This window comes from Armigeres subalbatus, unplaced genomic scaffold, assembly GCF_024139115.2.
Source record: "Armigeres subalbatus isolate Guangzhou_Male unplaced genomic scaffold, GZ_Asu_2 Contig857, whole genome shotgun sequence".
In the NCBI taxonomy this organism is placed as follows: domain Eukaryota; kingdom Metazoa; phylum Arthropoda; class Insecta; order Diptera; family Culicidae; genus Armigeres; species Armigeres subalbatus.
The window spans coordinates 704,183-725,421 of NW_026943653.1; the positions used below are offsets into that span (position 1 = coordinate 704,183).

The 21,239-nt window shown below is 40.0% G+C and overlaps 2 protein-coding genes across 5 annotated transcripts in view; one reads left to right on the forward strand and one right to left on the reverse strand.

The window, feature by feature from the left end:
• The window catches only part of LOC134204727 (cytochrome b5 reductase 4-like), a 280,937-nt gene that overhangs the window by 176,678 nt on the left and 83,020 nt on the right, over window positions 1-21,239 (reverse strand). For 2 of the 4 annotated variants that reach the window (XM_062679518.1, XM_062679516.1), the window contains exon 2: window positions 13,899-14,054. In XM_062679518.1, coding sequence (XP_062535502.1) covers window positions 13,899-14,028 — 130 coding nt within the window. In that variant the 5' untranslated portion in view covers window positions 14,029-14,054. Of the gene's footprint in view, window positions 1-13,898; window positions 14,055-14,131; window positions 14,240-15,161; window positions 15,293-21,239 lie in introns of those variants that run through there. The other 2 variants (XM_062679517.1, XM_062679519.1) reach the window with 2 other exon arrangements.
• LOC134204719 (fatty-acid amide hydrolase 2-B-like) overlaps window positions 20,623-21,239 on the forward strand; it is a 59,966-nt gene continuing 59,349 nt past the window's right edge. Inside the window, exon 1 of the mRNA XM_062679495.1 lies at window positions 20,623-20,832. The gene's annotated coding sequence lies outside the window, so the exon portion shown is untranslated. The remainder of the gene's footprint in view (window positions 20,833-21,239) is intronic.

Below are 21,239 nucleotides of genomic sequence, written 5' to 3' on the forward strand. Positions count from 1 at the left end.
CCGAATGGCGGTGGGTTCCCACGAAACTAAATGTGGCAGACGAAGCAACGAAATGGACAAAAGAGCCTGCCGTTGAGCCTGACAGTCGATGGTTTGAAGGACCAGAGTTCTTGTATCTGCCAGAAAAATTATGGCCTCAGCAAGTTGCCCAACCAAAAGAAACGACTGAGGAGCTGCGTCCGGTTCACATGCACCAGGAGATAGTACGACCTTCTATTATCGACGTCTCTAGGTTTTCAAAATGGGAACGCATGTTAAGAAGTATGGCTTACGTTTTCCATTTCATTGATTGCTGCCGTACCAGAAGAGGTGACAGAAGAAGCATACTGAGTCAAGAAAATTACAAGCGTGCTGAAAATGCCCTTTGGCGATTAACACAATCTGACGAATATGGAGATGAAATAGTGCAGTTGACTAGAAACTCGAAGGATACAGCAAGACGGCAGATTAAGTCAGGCGTTTTACGCATGCTCTCACCCTTCTTGGATGAATTCGGAGTGATAAGGATGGAAGGTCGCATTGAAGCATCGCCCTTCGCCTCCTATGAGGCAAAGTACCCAATTATCCTTCCGAAAGGACATTACGTTACTAAACTTCTAGTTGATTGGTACCACAGGCGTCTAGGACACGGGTTTGGTGAAACAGTGGTGAACGAGATGAGGCAGAAATTCTATGTATCAAGCTTGCGTGTGCTGGTGCGTGACGTAACAAGGCGTTGTACATTTTGCACAATTCAAAGAGCCAAACCGAAGACTCCAAGAATGGCTCCTCTTCCTGCGGCACGAGTAACTCCGTATGAACGGTCATTCTCCCGAGTAGGCATCGATTATTTTGGGCCATTCGCCATCAAGGTTCAACGAAGCAACGTAAAAAGGTGGGTAGCCTTGTTTACATGCCTGGTTACCCGCGCAGTGCACCTAGAAGTAGTGGCATCATTGTCCACGGAATCGTGCAAGTTAGCATTGCGGCGGTTTATAGATCGACGGGGTGCACCAACTGAAATCTACACCGATAATGGGACAAATTTTCAAGGAACGTGTCGAGAGTTAACCAAGCAAATGACCTCTGTGAATACAGGGTTAGCGGAGACGTTTACCGATGCCAACACCAAGTGGTCGTTCATTCCGCCGGCCTCTCCACATATGGGAGGAGCGTGGGAGCGCATGGTGCGATCCGTCAAGGCAGCGATGGATGGAATACGTCATCTGCGGGCGCCCACTGAGGAAGTATTCCAGACACTGTGTACAGAAGCTGAATCAATGGTGAATTCTAGACCTCTAACATACATACCGCTGGATAGCTCGGACCAAGAAGCCTTAACTCCCAACCATTTTCTTTTGTTGAGTTCTTCGAGGGTTAAGCAAACAATCAAGAAACCTACGAGCGATAAGATAGATCTTCGGAGTGACTGGGATCAATGCCAACTGATGCTTGACCGTTTCTGGACTAGGTGGATTCGCGAATATCTACCAACCATCACCAGGAGAACGAAATGGTTCGAGGACGTTCAGCCGATAGCAGAAGGGTCGCTGGTGTTCATCGTAAACGAAAAGGAACGTAATAGCTGGGTACGAGGTAAAGTGGTAAAGCTAATTTCCGGAGCAGATGGACGAATCAGACAGGCTGATGTGCAAGTGGCTGCAGGTGGAGTTCTACGACGAGCAGTAGCGAAGTTAGCAGTGCTAGATGTGCTGTAAAGTGGTAAGGCTGCCGGAGCCGGGAATCCTTACGGGTCGGGGAATGTAAGCACTGGCAACACAGACGGTCACATGGCTATGTGTGCAATAGATGGTGGCGATCAGGATCACCCTTCGATCGCACGGTCGCAGGTCGATGTATATGTAGCTACAATGTGTCAGATGAGATGATTAGCAACATTGAAAAATTGTTATCGCTACTAGGTATACGTTTCCAGATTATAATTAAGAAAGTTTCCAGAACTCCAGTTGGATATAAATTAATAAGTAATTGTGAGTATCAACTCAATGAATTTGATAGTGCCTAAACTTATAAAATATCATTGATTCTTATAGCTAGTAGTACGGATAAAGTTATTAGTACGGATTGGTGGTAATTAGCTCATCTATAGCCTAAAAGGTAAACAAGGTCAAGTGAATTTTATAGATTTGATAGCAAAGAATTCTATATACTAGGCTCGTCAAGTAGATTTAATTGCACACTCTTGAGGTCAGGAAAGGGGAGTTCATAATGTATGTCACCGAAACTGTGAGTAAATGAATAAGAACACTCAATGAACTGTATGTAACTTAACCAGAGTTTATTCGTAGCTTAAAAGCAACAACATTGCGTAATACATTTGTTCGCTGAAGAGACGTTGACGAGTTTTACTACCCCATCGGCCACAACTATACTGCCGAAATTATATTTTTTAACCAGAAATAGTTCAACAGTGTTATTGTACTGATAGGATAATACATATTAAGTAAAATGCATTGAAACGATTATAGAATTTAGATAAAGCCATTGATAGACCAGTATACAATCCAATCCAGAATCACTAATACTTTTCTTCTTGGATGGCACGATATTCTAAAGTATTTGTTAAAATTATACCTTGTGTGAGAAGCATAGATAACTTCATGTCAACGGCTACCGTTAATAAAAAATTCAATTTATATTTTATTACTAGCTGAATACCAATACATCTAACACATGTGGACAAGCTTTTAAGGAAGCATACAATTGGGACTTTATAGTACGTGCGCACACCTGAGTCATAAATGACGCCTTATTTTGCAGATTCAAATTTGAGACCGTCACGAAAAGTGGTTAGGAAATATGGGCTAATAACTCAGCCATCTTTTGGGAGATTTTGGTATTAATCGATCGATAAAATTTTTTAGATTTTGGCCAACTATTCAAAACTATGGTTTAAATGCGCTAAACTGTTGAAAAGCACTGTTACAAATCGGTAAACCAACCAATCCGTACGTGCATCGCTAGCACAGACATCAAAATCGTGCAACTTACGGGCTGGGTTCTAATCCTCAGTTCAATTAAGATTTCATGGAGAGCGGACACGAGGGCCGCACAGTACTGTGGCAACGATGACGCCGATAACAGTAGTCCCAGCGGAAAGCGGATCATCGAGAGGCCGTCGCCAGCAGCAGCAACACCACTCAAGAGAAATTTGTACGCAATATTTAGACTATCATCATTTGGTTGCTGTTAGTGGCGTATTGTGAAAAGAAAATCGGTTCTTTTCGGACATTAGTGGCTGTACTGAGAATGTATTCTATATGGTGGTGACTTAGTGGAAAAATTATTGAGTGACTGTCGGACAGCAGAAGCAATCCAGTGAAATTTTTACGCAAAGTTTAGACTAACATTCGGCTGCTATGAGGGATTGGAAAGGCGCGTTGTAAATTGTAGAAAGATTCTTTCCAGATCCACCAATTTACAGGAGAGAAGGTAGAGCCGAAAAATGTTCTTCAAACTGCAAATCATAACCGCTTGGCGATAGGGGGGTCCCGTAGCGTAGTTGGCTACACGTTCGCCTTATAAGCGAATGATCATGGGTTCGATTCCCAGCCCCTCCACCAAACCCTCGTCAGTCGCCGGATCCGCAGCCCATACGGTGGCGTTTTGGGGTACGCGCCTTACCATCACGGCTGCCTGATGACGACTGACAACTTGTTCTTCTCGGAGGCATTCCTCCAACGTTACCCGGATTAAATGGCAACCGAACAATGCAACGATCATTGGATACTCGACATGGACAAACGGACACAATGGACTCACGACAAGATGAACTAGCAACGACAACAATAACGAATAATGGATATCTAAAAATAGATTCTGTGTGGATTCTGTACAGCAGAATACTATAATAGATCTCGGCACAATAGCGGTCAAGAACACAGAGTGCCTACCAAATAAATACATGAATAAAAAAAACCGCTTGGCAACGGCAGAAATTTCGAGTTGGAAGCAGTGAAAGCGCTCGTCGGAGGAAAACAATAAATACAAAATATTCGCATGGATGACGAATATTTTGTTTTTATTGAGATGATATTTTTTGCGAATACATTATAGCTGTGTCGCCTTTTCGACGCGCTCTTCTGATTCCGCTGCTGTAGCGTCCGCTTCGGTTGTTTGTCACCCTTAAAAACATTTTTCTGAGCAATGCTCTGCCGTAATCTGGAAAAGTTACGTAGGAAAAGTCATCGAGCTCTTTAACAGAAAAAAGCAAAACCTGCATGTTGTAATTTGGCGGTTACGTCACTTTCTCAGATTACGACAGTAATGCTGTCCGTCGCCTTTTTCGCTGCATTTTTACCGTCGGCTTTTAGTGCTATAATGTTTGGTTGTTCGGTGATTCGTTCCTATCGTTTTGCCAATTCTGTAGCAACAATGTATTTGCGTGGATGGCGTCTATCGCGTTTATCATCGAGTGGCTGACATTGGCGGTAGTAGCAATGAAGTAAAATTTTCTCTAGATTCTGATTTTAGGTTTATTGCTGCTTGTGATTGGAAAAACTCAATATAGATTGAATTGAACAAATTTGTTCTTTTCAGGACCATCATTTCACAGGAGAAAAGGTTGAGCCGAGACAAATAGTTTTCAAAGAGCAAATCATAATCTTTTGGCGACGGAGAAAATTCTCCGTTAGTAGCAACGCAAGCGCACGTCGGAAGGAAACGGTGAGAAATTTATTTGCATTGATGACGTCCCAAGTTATTGAGTGGCTCAGTTGGCGTCAGTAGCAGTCAAGTGAAGGTCGCTCACATTGCGCATTCTATTGAAGTGAACCAGAACAGCCAAGTTCATAATAAGCAGCACAACGCTTATGTAGCATGAGATTCCATTGAAAAAAAAAGCGGTTGCAATAGGTGAGACGACAGTGCATCCCGTATTCAAGACCTACAAGCATTTTAAGAAAAAAACGGTTTGATTTGAAATTGTCTTCCAAGACACTGTTTTTATTGCTGTTATTGTTGTTCAACAATTTCAAAACCGAATATTTTACTGTTTACGAAATCCTGCGTCCAATTGGCGGTCGTGTCTCCGATACAACCTTCTATATTTTTAGACAGTTTTGTACAAAATACGACAGCACGCGTGCTCGATAAATGGATTACATTAATATCATTGTTTTCAAGTTTTTTTTACAGTTATGAATATTATCACAGGAAACAATAGAACATTATTTCTGGTAGTGCAACTATATCGGTAAATAATAAGTATCTAAAATGAGTGAATTTCAAATACTTATTTATACACGCGCACACACAAACCTCGAACTAAGTCGATTTTCGGGTCTCTAAGGCTTTTTAACAACACTAAGTGTCACTTTGGATTCGAAGGGATATCTTGGCCTTTACGCTTACAGTGGGTAATAGTATACGAGAGAGGTTAAAATTGATGACATCTTGTTACCGTACTGGGCAAGAAATGCTTGTTACTCCGCGACGGAACAACGCACCATGCGTCCGCTTTTCTTGTTTGGAGAGGACTTGTGAGTTGTAAATTTATCTAGTCTGAAAAAGTTTTTGGCTGTGGTTAAATTACAACAGAAGTGAATATTCTCAAATAACGGACTAGGTTGCCAACAATTGGTGTTTTTCTCTAAGAGGCGATTCAAATCTGACGTCCACTACTTTTTAAAATTTTTCACTGCCCTCCTCCTCAGTCATGTTTTTTGTTTACCTAGTACAGCGGCTCTCAACCTTTTTCTTGACAGGTACTCTTCGTGTTTTTATATTAATTGAGGTACCCCCTAAGTGTAATTCATAAGATTACCTTGAAAGAGTGTTTTAGAACCTATTGAAAAGAGACTTCTGAGCATCTTGAAATGACGTTTCTGAACCTTTTGAAAGTAGGCTTCCAAGCTTCTTGAAAGAAAAATTCCGAGCCACTCGAAAGGAAGTTTCCAAGCCTCTTGAAAGTGGGCTTCCGAGACTCTAGAAAGGAGGCTTCCATACTCTTGAGAAGGGGGCTTCCAAGCCACCTGAAACTGGGCTTCCGATTCTTTTTAAAAGAGGCTTCCGAGCCACTCGTAGAAGTTGGCTAAATAAATTATGAGCCCCTCGAACGGAGGTTTCTGAGCCTTTTAAAAAGGAGCTTACAGGCCTCATGAAAGGGGTCTTCCGAGCTTCTCGAATTGAGGCTTTGGGCATCTTGAAATGACGTTTCTGAGCCTTTTGAAAGTAGGCTTCTAAGCTTCTCAAAGGAAGAATTCCGAGCCCCTCCATAGGAAGTTTTCGAGTCACTTGAAAGGGGGCTTCCGAGCCTTTTGAAAGTGGGCTTCTGAGCCTCTTGAAAGGAGTATTTGACTATCTTAAAATTACTTTGCTAAGCCTTTTGAAAGTAGGCTTCCAAGCTTCTTGAAAGAAGAATTCCGAGCCCCTCGATTGGGTTTCCGAGCCACTTGAAAAAGGGCTTCCGAGCCTCTTGAAAAATGGCTTCCTGGTCTTTTGAAAGAAGGCTTCTAACCCTCTTGAAAAGGAGGCCTGTGATTCTCTTGAAAAAAGGGCATCTGAGCCTTTTGAATGAGAGCTTCCTATTTTTTTGAAAGGGGGCTTCCGAATCTCTTGAAAGAAGGCTTCTTCCGACTCCTTTGAAAAGAGGCTTCCGAATCACTTCAAAGGGGGCTGGCTGAAAGAAGGATTATGAGCCCCTCGAAAGGGAGTTTCCGAGCCACTTGGGCTCAGAAGCCCTCTTGAAAGAAGGCTTTAACTATCATAAAAAGACGTGACTTAGCCGCTTGAAAGTAGGGTTCCAAGCTTCTTGAAAGAATTCCGAGCCACTCGAAAGAAAGTTTCCTAGCCATTTGAAAAGGGGCTTCCGAGCCTCTTGAAAATTGGCTTCAGAGTCTCTTGTAAGGGGGCTTCCAACCTTTTGCAAAAACTGTGCTTCCAACCCTTCTGAAAAGAGGTTTCCGAACCACTTGTGGAGGTTGGCTGAAATAATTCCGAGCCTCTCGGAAGGAAGTTTCCGAGCCTCATGAAAGGGGTCTTTCAAGCCTCTTGAAATGACGTTGCTGAGCCTTTGGAAAGTAGGTTTCCAAGCTTCTCGAAGGAAGAATTCCGAGCCCTCGAAAGAAAGTTTCCGAGCCACTTGAAAAGGGGTTTCCTACTTTCCTTAAAGGGGACTTCCGACCCTTTTGAAAAGAGGCTTCCGAACCACTTGAAAAGGGGCTGGCTAAAGGAAGAATGTCGAACCCTCCAAAGGAGGTTTCCAAGCCTCTTAAAGTAATATAATTTTTTATAGCTCTTTCGCCCATTGGGCATCACTGAGCTGATCATATCTTTCACTACTGTTCTAGTTCGATTAGAACAGCGTAATTTTTTATTTCCATTGTTATTTACATTCGTACATTCCTTACAGTTACACATCAGATTGTATGTAATTAAGAGTGGCGACATGTGCCGCTTCTTAACATATTTCATAATTTTGTAGCGATGATATAATATTTGGTTGATTAAAAATGCTTCAAATGACAATACATACATATATGATGTAACAAAAAATGCTTCATTCGATTCGATTCCATCACATTTTAAAATTACAGGTTGTCAATACTATGGAGCTTGTATTCAATATTGCGTACAAGGAAAAGATGGATGTAAAATTAGAGGCAATTGAACAAACAATTATGGTTTAAAATATTTCCATAGCGTATTCAGAATTTTTGAGTGTGTATATACATAAACCGAGAATACTGGTTTAAGATTAAAGTTGATTTTTCAGCTCAAGAAAGCAAATGATCTACCTCGGCTTCACCCTTATGCGGGTTGTGGTTTACTTAGCTCGTGTTGTTGAAAAAATACAGGAAGAAGTACGTGGTTTCCAAAGATGGCCAATTTGTGACTTTGTTGTATAATCATGGAGAAAACTCGATTAAATGGTCGAACAAACAGTATCGAAGTATTCCTTCAACCATGTATAAAATTGGGTAAAGGGCAGTACTCTACTTTAGGTATTTTCTCGACAAAATTGATTGAATTGGATTGAAATTGATCGTTATATAATCAACCCATTGAGAATGAATATAATCGTAAGGGAGCATCCATAAATTACGTAACGCTCAGAGGGGAGAGGGGGGTTGACCGAAGTGTGACAATCCGTACAAAAATGTTCAATGATACACACAAAAAGTGAGAAATGGGGGGAGGGGGTGTTTAAAATGGCCAATTTTTGGTTTACGTAATTAATGGATCTTCCCTAACGGAGATATTGTTTCTCTCAGAAGCATACGAATTATGGCTTCGAACAATGGACTACTCTTGATGGATTAAAATGAATTAAATAACAACACGAAGATTTGCGATGTTCTTTTCTTAGATGTCGATAAAGTAGAAGTGAATCAATCGAATAATAACAGCATACAAGGATGGACGTTGCGTAGACATGGCAGTAACCACTAAGTCAGTGGTTCTCAACCTGAAGCACATGTACCTCTGGAGGTACCTTTACTGGTCTCTGGGGGTACTTGCAACAAAAATGCGTAATGGCGGATGTTCTATTGTAATTGCAAAATATGCTAGCTTCAAGATTGACCTTGAAATATGAAGCGACTAATACTCTTTTAAGGCTTAATATTTCGTTTGTATGACGTTACTATCAGATAGAACAATGTTTTTTTTTCTGTTGAGCAAATGTGTTGTTGTGTATAAAGAAAACAGTCCTCGTTTAGGTTTGGGTTATCAAAACATTATGCAGTAACATCCAAACAAACAATTTCAGCTTAAGTTTGTTCAGATTTTCAGCTGGAGAAGCTTATTTTCTACGAAATTATGCCTTTTTCGGCTTCCAATATTTGTTGGAATGAACACCAATGGAAAGCTACAGACCTTAGCTAACTCTTCTTCGAAGTAACTATAATGTTTTACACAAACGGGAAAATTTGGCGGCAATACACATAGTAGTGAGCAACCTGATAAAGCCGCAAGAAATGAAAAAAATGATGTCTATGAATTGATGAAAAAAGAACATTTATTTAACCTTCAGTGGCAAAAACAAACACGAAATAATGGCTTTCAATGGCCAAATGGAAGACAATTTCTCTTGCACATGTGACGATCGCAACCAAGATGAATACATTACTAGGTGTCCCAATCTGCCAAGTTTATGGAAGCGAAGAAGGCGGGGGTGATAAATTCATTTTCAGTGCAAAACGAAAACAAACCGGCTGGCTCTCCCATACTAAAATCCAAGATGGCTGAATCGTGAATTTGGCAGATTGGAACACCTAGTGGTGTATGCATCTTGATCGCAACCATTGCAATGGATGGAGTCTGTACCGGCTTCGCGCGGAGTCATCATAACAAAGAGGCAGTCCTGCTCTTTCGGTGAACGTTATGGTACGTAATGATCCAGTCTTCGGCGAACGCAAATGCCGCCAAGAGGTCATCCACAAAATACGTCACGACTCTCGGGGGAGAGGGTTTCTGAGCAGCGTGACGATCCATACAAAAATTTTAGGGATTTGTTACAAAAGGGTGGGTGACGAAGGGGGGAGGGGATTGAAAATCTCCAATTTGTGCATGACGTACTTTATGGGTCCTCGAGTCCCTTCGAAACCCGCAGAGGGTTACGGCAAGGTGATGGTCTTTCGTGTTTGCTATTCAAGATCGCTTTGGAAGGGGTAATACGAAGAGCAGAGATTAACACGAGTGGTACAATTTTCAATAAGTCCGTCCAGCTATTTGGTTTCGCCGACGACATAGATATTATGGCACGTAACTTTGAGAAGATGGAGGAAGCCTACATCAGACTGAAGAGGGAAGCTAAGCGGATCGGACTAGTCATCAACACGTCGAAGACGAAGTACATGATAGGAAGAGGTTCAAGAGAAGACAATGTGAGCCACCCACCGCGAGTTTGCATCGGTGGTGACGAAATCGAGGTGGTAGAAGAATTTGTGTACTTGGGCTCACTGGTGACTGCCGAAAATGACACCAGCAGAGAAATTCGGAGACGCATAGTGGCTGGAAATCGTACGTACTTTGACTCCGCAAGACGCTCCGATCGAATAGAGTTCGCCGACGTACCAAACTGACAATCTACAAAACGCTAATTAGACCGGTAGTCCTCTACGGACACGAGACCTGGACGATGCTCGTGGAGGACCAACGCGCACTTGGAGTTTTCGAAAGGAAAGTGCTGCGTACCATCTATGGTGGGGTGCAGATGGCGGACGGTACGTGGAGGAGGCGAATGAACCACGAATTGCATCAGCTGTTGGGAGAACCATCCATCGTTCACACCGCGAAAATCGGACGACTGCGATGGGCCGGGCACGTAGCCAGAATGTCGGACAGTAACCCGGTGAAAATGGTTCTCGACAACGATCCGACGGGCACAAGAAGGCGAGGTGCGCAGCGGGCAAGGTGGATCGATCAGGTGGAAGATGACTTGCGGACCCTCCGTAGACTGCGTGGTTGGCGACGTGTAGCCATGGACCGAGCCGAATGGAGAAGACTCTTATACACCGCACAGGCCACTTCGGCCTTAGTCTGATTAAATAATAAGTACTTTATGGGTCTTCCCCAACTTGCCTGTGGGTTGTTTCAGATTTGACGTTTGTGTGACATACAGGGGTTAGACAAAAAGGTTGAGATAGGCAAAATTTTGTCGAAGTTCCAATCAGCATAACTTTGCGTAGAATGATCCGATTTCGATGAAACTGGGACCTTCGGACGCGGAAACTCTTCTTCCCCATGCAAAACCTCAGATTGGGCCTTGGCCACCGGAGATGTTCCGGGTTTTCCGAGGATATGTTAAAAATGCATTTTTTCTTCTGCTTGTCGTTTTATCTGATGTTTACTGCCATCATGATGTACACTCTCCCTGGAAACTAGAACTAATATACTGACCAATGCTGGCTGCAGATCGAAAATTCGTTTGGTATACGCATATATATATGGCCATTTTGGTAAAATCGGTACGGGATTGGCCATACACCCTGAACAAATGTCACTTTCGCAGAACACCCGGAACCTGTTACAAATTGGCCAGAGAGTCTTACAGTCACCATAATGTATCTTTAATGAAGATCCTATATTTTGCCACCCATATACGCATAGTTCCAGACGGTGCCAAAACCGGTCCCTCCTGGAAGGCCCTTGGAACCTGCTTTAAAGGTGGCAGTGGACACTATCATTCTGGAAATGTTTCTGTAATCATCTTCTCGCAAAGCCATGAAGATAGATACCTATATTTGCATTACTCCAATCTGTTATCATTTCATTATGTTCCCGAAACCGTTTTTACGAAAATGGCCATATCTCTGCGTAGTTTTGATGGATTCTCGATCTACAGCCACCATTGGCCGGCATATTAGTTCTAGTTTTTGGAGAAAGCATAAAACATGACGAAAGTTAACGTCACATAAAATGACAAGCAGTGGAAAAAATGCATCTTGAACATACCTTCGGAAAACCCGTAACATCTACGGTGGCCAAGGACCAATCTTAAGTTTTGCAGAGGGGCAGTTAACAAGAAAAGCGTCCGGTTCTGATGGTCCTGATTTTATCAAAATCGGATCATTCTACGCAAAGTTATGATGATTTGAATTTCGAAATAATTTTGCCTATCTCAACCTTTTTGTCTAACCCCTGTAAGTTCGCTTCTCCTTATAAATGCTTGGTGACAAAATTTACAATTCATGCGATTAGCTAGAAATCCGTTAGCGACAAAACTTAGTAACTTACTTCACATCACATCACTTACTTCACATAAAGAGTAACTTGATGTCAAAATTCATTCATTTTATTTTCATTTTATTTCTTATTGCTATTTATCACGTCATATACCTTGTAAATGCTCGTAATCTCAATAGGCCATTAGGCTCTGTCTCGTTCCCCTCTTGTCTAATTGAACTTCATAATTCGAAAATTTTGAAATAACTATGCTTGCAGAACAAGATTATTTTTTTCAGATACTGATAGATGATTGTTGGGCAGCGCTAGTCATTCTTATAACCCGGAAATTTTTTAATTTCAGAACTGTTACTTTTTAGTAATATAATTCGGGAAATGATGTTGTTTACTAACACTTCAAATCTTTTTATTTTTATATAAAATGGACATGGCCAGGTATAAGAAATCATAATTCTGCCTGTCTCGATCAACATATAATTTCCTCTACAAATGGTATACTTAAAGGAACATACAAAAGACATGTTTCACATGCTAATCACATGCTTGAAAATGCTCATATGATCAATACTTCATATCAACCTGTATTTACACTGAATCGATTTAATCACAATAAATCTACTATTTCGGGTTCAAATCCGTTTCCCGAAATAAGAAAATGATTCGTGATTTCGGAAATTCACCATGTCCACTGGATGAGTGCCCGGCATGCTCTATCTTACCCGTCCTTCCTTCTTGGGAACGGAGTGTTCGAAGTGTTCCTCTTCTTCTTCTTCTATGACTTAACATTACAATTGAAACTTGGTCTGCTTTTCAACTTTTTAGCTATGAAACTTTTTTAAAGCTTGTAGTGGAATGTATTTACTTGGAATTAAATGAAATAGTACAGGGATTCGATAATTTGTCCCACTAGAGTGATTCAATTTTTGACTTTTTCGCTCCTCTATGCTTAAACGGTGATATTTGCTATTTTATTGATTCTCCTAAATTTTTAGATAATTTGGATGTAACTAGACTGAGTACGCGCAGTTTGAAGTTCGTAAGGAATTTACTAGAGAAATCGCCACTTAAGTGAAAGACCGTTACGTTTCGCAAACCATTAACTATTCAAATGCAATCGACCCGATAACTTCATAAAACACATCCTAAGCTAGCGGACGTTTGGATCTTCATCATTGCCCCGGATCGAAACGTTGGCAATGATTTGAAGTTATCAACATTTTCATGTGACTGAAAGCCGAAAATCCTAATTAGTATGAGCAAAACATCGTTTTCAAAATTAAACGTTCGTCCTGGGAACTTACAGGTTAAAATCAATTTGAAGGACGCAATGAGAAAACAGAACTGTGCAATAAAAATCCTATTCGAGTAAATGCTGATGTCATATTAGAAATTTGGAGACAGTACTCGTCGATAGAAAATCCTTCCACACATGGCATATGAGCAAGTCAAACCACCTTCCTTTTGCCAGTGGGGATATATCAGCTTCCACACTGATATTCTTCCCTCCCCCTTCATACGGGAGCTTGGCAGAAGGAAGGTCGTGTGATATGTGCCATCACAAATATTGCCCTCCGCTCGCTTTCAAATCGACTTCTATAAAAAAAACATTCTTCATGCCTGCCGTATCCAAACGGAACTATCAATTCTATACTTTCGCCTCTAATTCTATCATGAACATGTACGTCTAAGTTTGGAAGATGATATTAGCATTTCCATATCATTGTAAATCGTTTAATTTCACGTAGAAGTAACACACACAAAATCATTAATTTAGACTATTTATTGTTAATACATGCAACAGTATCGATTGTTCTATGCGTCGAACGTTATTCATTGTTTTCAATAGGAAAACAAAACAAAACCTTCGATGGATCAAATGGATAATTCAACTCAGCCATGAGTTTTCAGGTGCTGGGTTGGGTGCATTTCAACTCACGATTGATTTGAATCGTTCATTAGTTTTGATATTTCGAGTTTTTCTGCCATCCATGTGAATGAATTTATCGCAGTGTCTTCCTTCGACGTGTATTTCAGATTCTCGAACATGTCGCCACTACTATGGATTTAGAAACAAAAACGCGGCGCGCGAAGGAGCGCATGGAGCATGGAGACGAATGGTTGCTCAAAAAAGTATGACAAAAGAAACATCTTTGTTGAAGAAAGTTTCGCGCCATCCAACCATAATATTGTTTTGTTGAACTTTTTATATTAATTAAATATGAGTTTCAAATGTTATGTAAATTAAACCGTATGATCGTTTTGTCACTCACCTGTTGCTGATCCTGTCGATTGTTTATTGGTCTGCTTGAACTGCGACAACGGTGTCTTGATGGGCGAAGTAGAAGCATTGTTAACGCCTTTTTCCACGCGGGGAATCAACAACTCACGGTTGCCTTCCATTATTTGGTTCAGTTATGAGCACTAATCTAAAAATATAACGAAATTAAATCAGTTTTAATAAATTTTGTAATTTATTTCTATTTGATTTAAATATTTTTATTACATTCTCATAAGATTACATAACATACAAAAATGAAATAACAGATAACACATTTTTTCATAAAACGAAGTTGAACGATAGTGCCGTTTACCCTGCTATCAGCAATGCAGCCGTCATCCCATTATACATGCAATACTCTCGCGAGTTCCGCGCAATTATCTCACGGACTTGCGCGCAATCTGCTCTGTTTTGATACATTTCTTCTCTGTGTATTACTTCGTTGCTCTGACAGCGGGATAGGATGATGGAAGCGCATTGAAGCGACATCTACAAGAATTGATCTCATCGAGTAATCGCTTACGCACTTAAAAAACTATTTTTATTCTTTTCATTGGGTGCCGACTTTTGACGAAATTGATTAGATTTTTTTTGTAATCCTCCATGTAAAACGTGTTTTAAAAATTCGACGGCTATTACTAAAGCTGGAGTTACTAGACTGATACGGGACGTTTTTTCTCTCAAATGTTTTCTCTTAGAAAAATGTTGATACACAAAAAAATCTCCAATAAAAAAAATTGTGAAAAAGGGCTTTTTCCTTTTTTATCTCTTAAATACGTATATGACTTAATTTTAAAATACGTCTATACGAGAAAAGCGTCCCTAAGTGGATTTATTTGTGAAAAATAAAATCGATATTTTGTCTGTTTATATTAAAATTAAAATAAAGATTTTCAATTAGAATTTGAAAATTGAAAAAAAAAATTTGAGTTGCTCTATCTCTATCTTTTTTTTTTCCAGTTCAGCGATCCAATTAAAATGAAACATCCCCTCTTTCTGTCCCACCCACTAGATACGGTCGCTTGATCAAGCGTCGTAGGAACAGCACTCTCATGCGGCGAAATATCTATGTTTCATCGCTTTACTATATGACAGTTCTGTAACTTATTATGACAACTTTGCTTTACCACATACCAACATGTAATTGATAAGCAGTAGCGCAAAAAATAAAACCAGAAACCCAAAGTGGTAGCTGGCTCTAAATAATCGATATCTACTGCAAGCGACTGTACGGTAATGAATGTGGAATACTCACCGAAACAAACCAAATCCAAATCACGCTCTCTCACACACGTCACTTGTTTGTTTGTAAGCACTGAGAAGTGGTTGGATCACCAGTCCATCGGCTACTGATGGGCGGCTCTGGCGTGGTTATTGTGCGGTGACTCGCAAGTACCATTCGTTATCTATGCGTTCTACAGTCTGTTGTCTATGGAAGCATGAATTAGCGTCACGGAAACACCGGCTTGGAGCGATTTTGAATTTTGATACCCATCACAGACACTGTGCAAAGGTACGAATAATCTGCAGATGTAAATCGCCATGTCGCTATTAGATTTAGAATTAGTTTAATTCAAGTTGATTGACTATTTTGCACGTATTGACCAGCATATATTGATATTAATTACAATGTTACGATGTGCAAATTAAATTCAAAATATGTTTTGGAGGTAACTACTTTACTTCGATGGCATTCGAACCCACGACCTCCATAAACGTATAAAATGTAAGGGTATGCGATAAGACACTTTTTCCTAACGAAACGAAACGAAACGAAATCTAAAATGTGTATGTTGATTCGAAACGAAACGAAACGAAATATTAATTATTTCCGCAACTTCGAAACGATACGAAATCAAGGTCCATTCAATTCGAAATTTTACGAAACGAAACGAAATTTTTATTTTTTTTCGCGGAATTTTTATTGAATTGATTTTAAAGTTTACAACATTGGTTCACACGCAATCGAGATGTATATCTCCAAAATGGAAAATTTTGTATGAACAACTGCAAGTGGGTTTTTCATTATCCTGGTCACTGTAGTAACAAAATAAGCAGTCTGAGATAAATCGCCGCTTCTTCGTTTACAATTGGCGAAAAAGCAATACCCCAGCATTAGTACAGTTCCTAATTTCATTTTATTATCATATTTAGGATGTGATTCCTTCTTTAGAAGTAGACCAGTGTTGTAAAATGTCATTTGCATTCGTTTGTATAATTTTCCCAGTACTTTTTTCAGAAGTTAGCTATTGATTCTTGATGTATGACGAACTTATAGCGCTTAAATGTGCCTTCAACCCTTGAGCAAAAATATAGCCCTACTCAAGCGTTATGAGTACATCTAAAACTATGATGTGAATTTTACTTCTGAAGAAAGTTATTAACAAATTAGTCAAACGACATGCAGATGACATTTTACAAGCCTGAAGTAGACATTTTGCCTAGACTTGTAGATATAATGTCTTCAATGAAAGCAAAAACCTATCTAGGATCACTTAAAGTGATATTATCCAATTGTAGATATGATTCAATTTTTGAAATGAAGTCTGCGTCTGGAATGAGACAAAGAATATCCATTCGTAAACAGTTTGTTTGGTATAAGACAAATATGAATGTAATTTTTTTGATAAATAGTATCCATCTTTCTGAAAATTGTCTAATATGTTAAATACACCCAATTCTGTTTTTACACGGGTGGGTTTAGTTGATTACGACCTTCAGCGTTGATGAACCTATGAGTTAACCCCATGAAAAAATTCACAAAAAATCAAAGAAAATCCTGGTGGTATTTAAAAAGCTGTGAAAAATCAGGTTGACCGGGAAATTAAAAATACCAACCGTGTAAAAAAATATTGGGTGTAGTCTCTTTTATGAACACAGCAAGAAATTTTGAAACTTCAACGACGTGTAAATTTGCAGCTTACCGCATCAAACGAATGAACATTCGATATTCAATTAAATTTGACTGAATTTTACAAGCAAGCACAGTTTAAATTTATTTCGATTTAAAAGAATAGTGAGATCGATTGAATGTTACGTTTATTTGCATGCTCCAAATATTTAAAATCACAAAATAGTTTTATCTGTAAAAATTAATCACAGTATACCCCCGCTGATCCGACAAATGTATGGCCGGACCACAGATAACAGATATTGAGGCTGGCATCCGATACGTGTGTAAACATCCGCAACCGTTAATTCAATTGTATTTAAAATGGGGACCGCGTTTGGCAATCGATTGGAGATGGCGCAAATCATTGTTATTGAAAACGCAGCCCGAATGCAGCTGTCAAATACATTGGCTGCGTTCGACGGTTGTTAATCCGCTGCGTTTGTATGTACTAATTTATTTGCTTCGCGGATGACATGGACATTGTCGGCCGAACATTTGCAAAGGTGGCAGAACTGTACACCCGCCTGAAACGTGAAGCAACAAAAGTTGGACTGGTGGTGAATGCGTCAAAGACAAAGTACATGCTTGTGGGCGGAACCGAGCGCGACAGGGCCCGCCTGGGAAGCAGTGTTACGATAGACGGGGATACCTTCGAGGTGGTCGAGGAATTCGTCTACCTCGGATCCTTGCTAACGGCTGACAACAACGTTAGTCGTGAAATACGAAGGCGCATCATCTGTGGAAGTCGGGCCTACTACGGGCTCCAGAAGAAACTGCGGTCGAAAAAGATTCGCCACCGCACCAAATGTGTCATGTACAAGACGTTAATAAGACCGGTTGTCCTCTACGGACATGAAACATGGACAATGCTCGAGGAGGACTTGCAAGCACTCGGAGTATTCGAGAGACGGGTGCTTAGGACCATCTTTGGCGGTGTGCAAGAAGACGGTGTGTGGCGGCGAAGAATGAACCATGAGCTCGCCCAACTCTACGGCGAACCCAGTATCCAGAAGGTAGCTAAAGCCGGAAGGGTACGATGGGCAGGACATGTTGCAAGAATGCCGGACAGCAACCCTGCAAAGATGGTGTTCGCTTCCGATCCGGCAGGTACGAGACGGCGTGGAGCGCAGCGAGCGAGATGGGCAGACCAGGTGCAGAACGACTTGGCGAGCGTGGGGCGTATCCGAGGATGGAGAGATGCGGCCTCGAACCGTGCATTGTGGCGTCAAATTGTTGACTCAGTGTTATCTGTTTAGATGTTAACTAAATAAATGAAAAAATGAATGAATTGTATGTACTGCCGCAATCGGTTGAGTAGATGGCAGGAGTGGGCCAATGTATATCAATTCAAAAGTTTACACAGGATTTTCAATGAAATTTGTTCTAGCCTAAATATCTGTTATCTGTGGCCGGACTAACGTGGTTTCTGTCGTTAATCCGACTGTCAAATCCGTATAAATGAACCAAAACAAAATCACAGCACAAATTAGAAAACTGACAGTATTATGTATTTAAATGGGTATTGATTATTTTTATTCTGGAAAATTCCCAATTAGCGAGATCCGAACTAACGAGTCGTCGGATTAGCGAGGTCCGGATAAGCGGAGAGATACTGTATACAGAAAATCCTTTCATTAGTAAATAATTCCAAATCCTCGTTTTACAAAATTACCTTCTTTATGTAATACTTTTTCTATAGCCACCAACAATAATCGGAATTCAGAGTTTTACTATTTCTGTCAAATTCATGAGTAATGGTATAAGCCGTTCACGCCCTTACAGTCAATTTGGGATTAGGAGAGGGAAATTAGTTTGACAATTATAAGAGACCGAGGAATGCTCTGCATCTCAGTGAGCGCCACGGGAAAGGAATCTTTGGTTTGTTGAAAAGGTAATTCATGTGAAGCCTTGGTAAGCGAATAAATATTTATAGTAAACGTTATTATGAAAACTCGAAGACGAAAACCGTGTTTCAAATCAATCTAACTTCGTTTAATCAATGTGCTTCCTTTAATAATAATGTTTTCATTGGGGCCTACTTAACTGTTAAGTGGTGCTTAGTGAACCGCCTAAAACTGGTTTGAGGCATAAGAGGTGAAGAAATCGGCCGTTAATAGGAAAGAGACACTTTAAAAATAATTCACAAATTCCATAAGAATTCACGCCATGGCTTTGCCTCTTTGACAAAGTTGTACTGATCAGATTCGTATCTGATTACATTTATACTCTGAGCCTGTAAAATATTGAGGTAAAATAGTTAAAGATATTTTTCGTTTTCTGTTTGACATTTCTAACAAAACACTGAAGACGTTTTATAGATAAAAACTAAATACGTATTTGTCGACTCAGAATGGGATTATGCAGTAACCGTTAATATGAAGATTTGTATAACATTAAGTTTTAAAAACAGCTTTATGATTTTGTTCAGCGGCGCAGCCAAAATTTTTGACAATACACTACCGTATGAGACAATATGGTTTAAGTCTAAATTTGTTTCGAAATTCCGCGGAATTCCGTTAAGTTTCGTTAAAAGCTAATTTTTTCTAGAAAATTTTTTGTGATTTTACGAAACGAAACGAAATCAAGAAATCAGATTTCGCCACGCTCAAATTCCGCGAAATTCCGCGGAATTTCGTTTCGAACCACCTAAAACGAAATTTTTCGAAATACCGCATATGCTTAATAAAATGTCTTAGGCATTCTGGATCGTAGCTAATCATTGTGATCCATCAGCACATAAATTGTCGTATCCACATTTTTTGGAGCATTCGAAAATTTCGATATTTGCTTCCTGATGAAATATGAGAAAGTTTCCTGGTGTTTGAAAATGTTAAAGAAAGTGTTAGTTGCTGAAAGAAGTGGTATTTTCAAAGATGTGGTGCCATTTAGCATCTTTATCAAATTACCTGACCTGTGAAATTGATCTTAAACTTCAATCACAGAGGACAATGTTTTAAGACAATTTTTTCGCCAAGTATTCAAATGATTCGACTCTATGACAAATGTTACTCCCATATCTGCTTCCAATACATTTGTTGATCTAAATCTACCCCATGTTGTGAATTTTATATCGAATCGAGTTTCGAACATAGTAGGGAAGAACAGTTCAAGAACAGTCTACCACTATACACATGAATACCGAACCATTTCCACGTGCAGATGCAAAATTTACAAAACTAGATACATTCCACAATGATCTCCTATATAAAGCAACAAGGTTTTTGTAACTTTCCAACGCATTTAAAATGTGTTTAAAAAGCCCGAATGACGGTGTAAAATGACTCAATTGCAAGTTAAATAATAATTGTGAACGCATGATTGTTTGTTCATCTTAGTGGATTGATCGAAAATCTTACGGGTGAGTGAAAACGAAGGGATTTTGCTCAATCTTTTTAATACAGCTCGATTGTGAATAAAGAATAACTAATATTGAATTGTAATGGTAATATTCTTCTAGAAATGATTTACAAAAGATTATTAGGGGTGCGTTTTGCACTGTTCTCCACTAGATTTTTTTCCACTCCGGGTGGTCGATACCCATAAAATTGGCGATAAACTTTGATTGAACTGAATTTCGCAATTTCAGTTCACCATCTTAAATTTTAAAAAGGGCATCAGAATTCTGGTATTGTATATTGCTGAATTTCGTTTCTTATTTAAAAAAAAAGGTCTTTATTCTGCTTAGGTGTTGAATCAATAGAAAGATATAATTAGTTTAATCCACTGCACATCGCCATTCAACAGTTCATAAACGCCGGAAACTAGTGTAGTCAACGTCGCAGAATAACTACACAGTGATAGGTGGTGTTGTAGTGGGCCTGCAACGACGAAGCGACTAATCATCGTCGTGCCGTCTCTGAATGCGGACACAATTTGGCTTCAGTCAGCGAAAAATTTCGCGCGCGGATCCCGGACTAGTTTACGCGTATATGCGAGTGCGTGTGTTAGTGAGCATCCAATCCATCAAGCAATTGTGATTAGCACAATCTGGAACCACTCCGATCGGGGAAGGTCCACGAATAAACAAAACAAGGTGCGTAGTGGCTAGCCTAAAATGTGTGTCGAATCGCAAGAATATCTCATTTTAAGTGGTTTCTAAAAATAACCATTGAGAAGGAATTCGAGATATTGAATTGAAGCAGGGCAAGCAAATTTGCACGGCGGACTTGTGCATATGATTCAAGCGCCTTCATGAAACAATATAAGAATTCTGCGTCCGTACCGGTTGGAGTCTTGCGAAATTGCCTTCAGTCATGCTTGACGAGTCTCGCCGTCGCCGTTTCATAAAGTGATAAACCTGAGCTCGGAGGTATTATACATAGGGCTGAAAAAAAAACGAGTTTGCGTAAGAAGAGCAACCCTAAGCCAGAAGATAACGTTAGTGATGTGAACAACCGGCAAATGCGAATGAGGAAAAATAGCAGAATTATGCTAAACAGC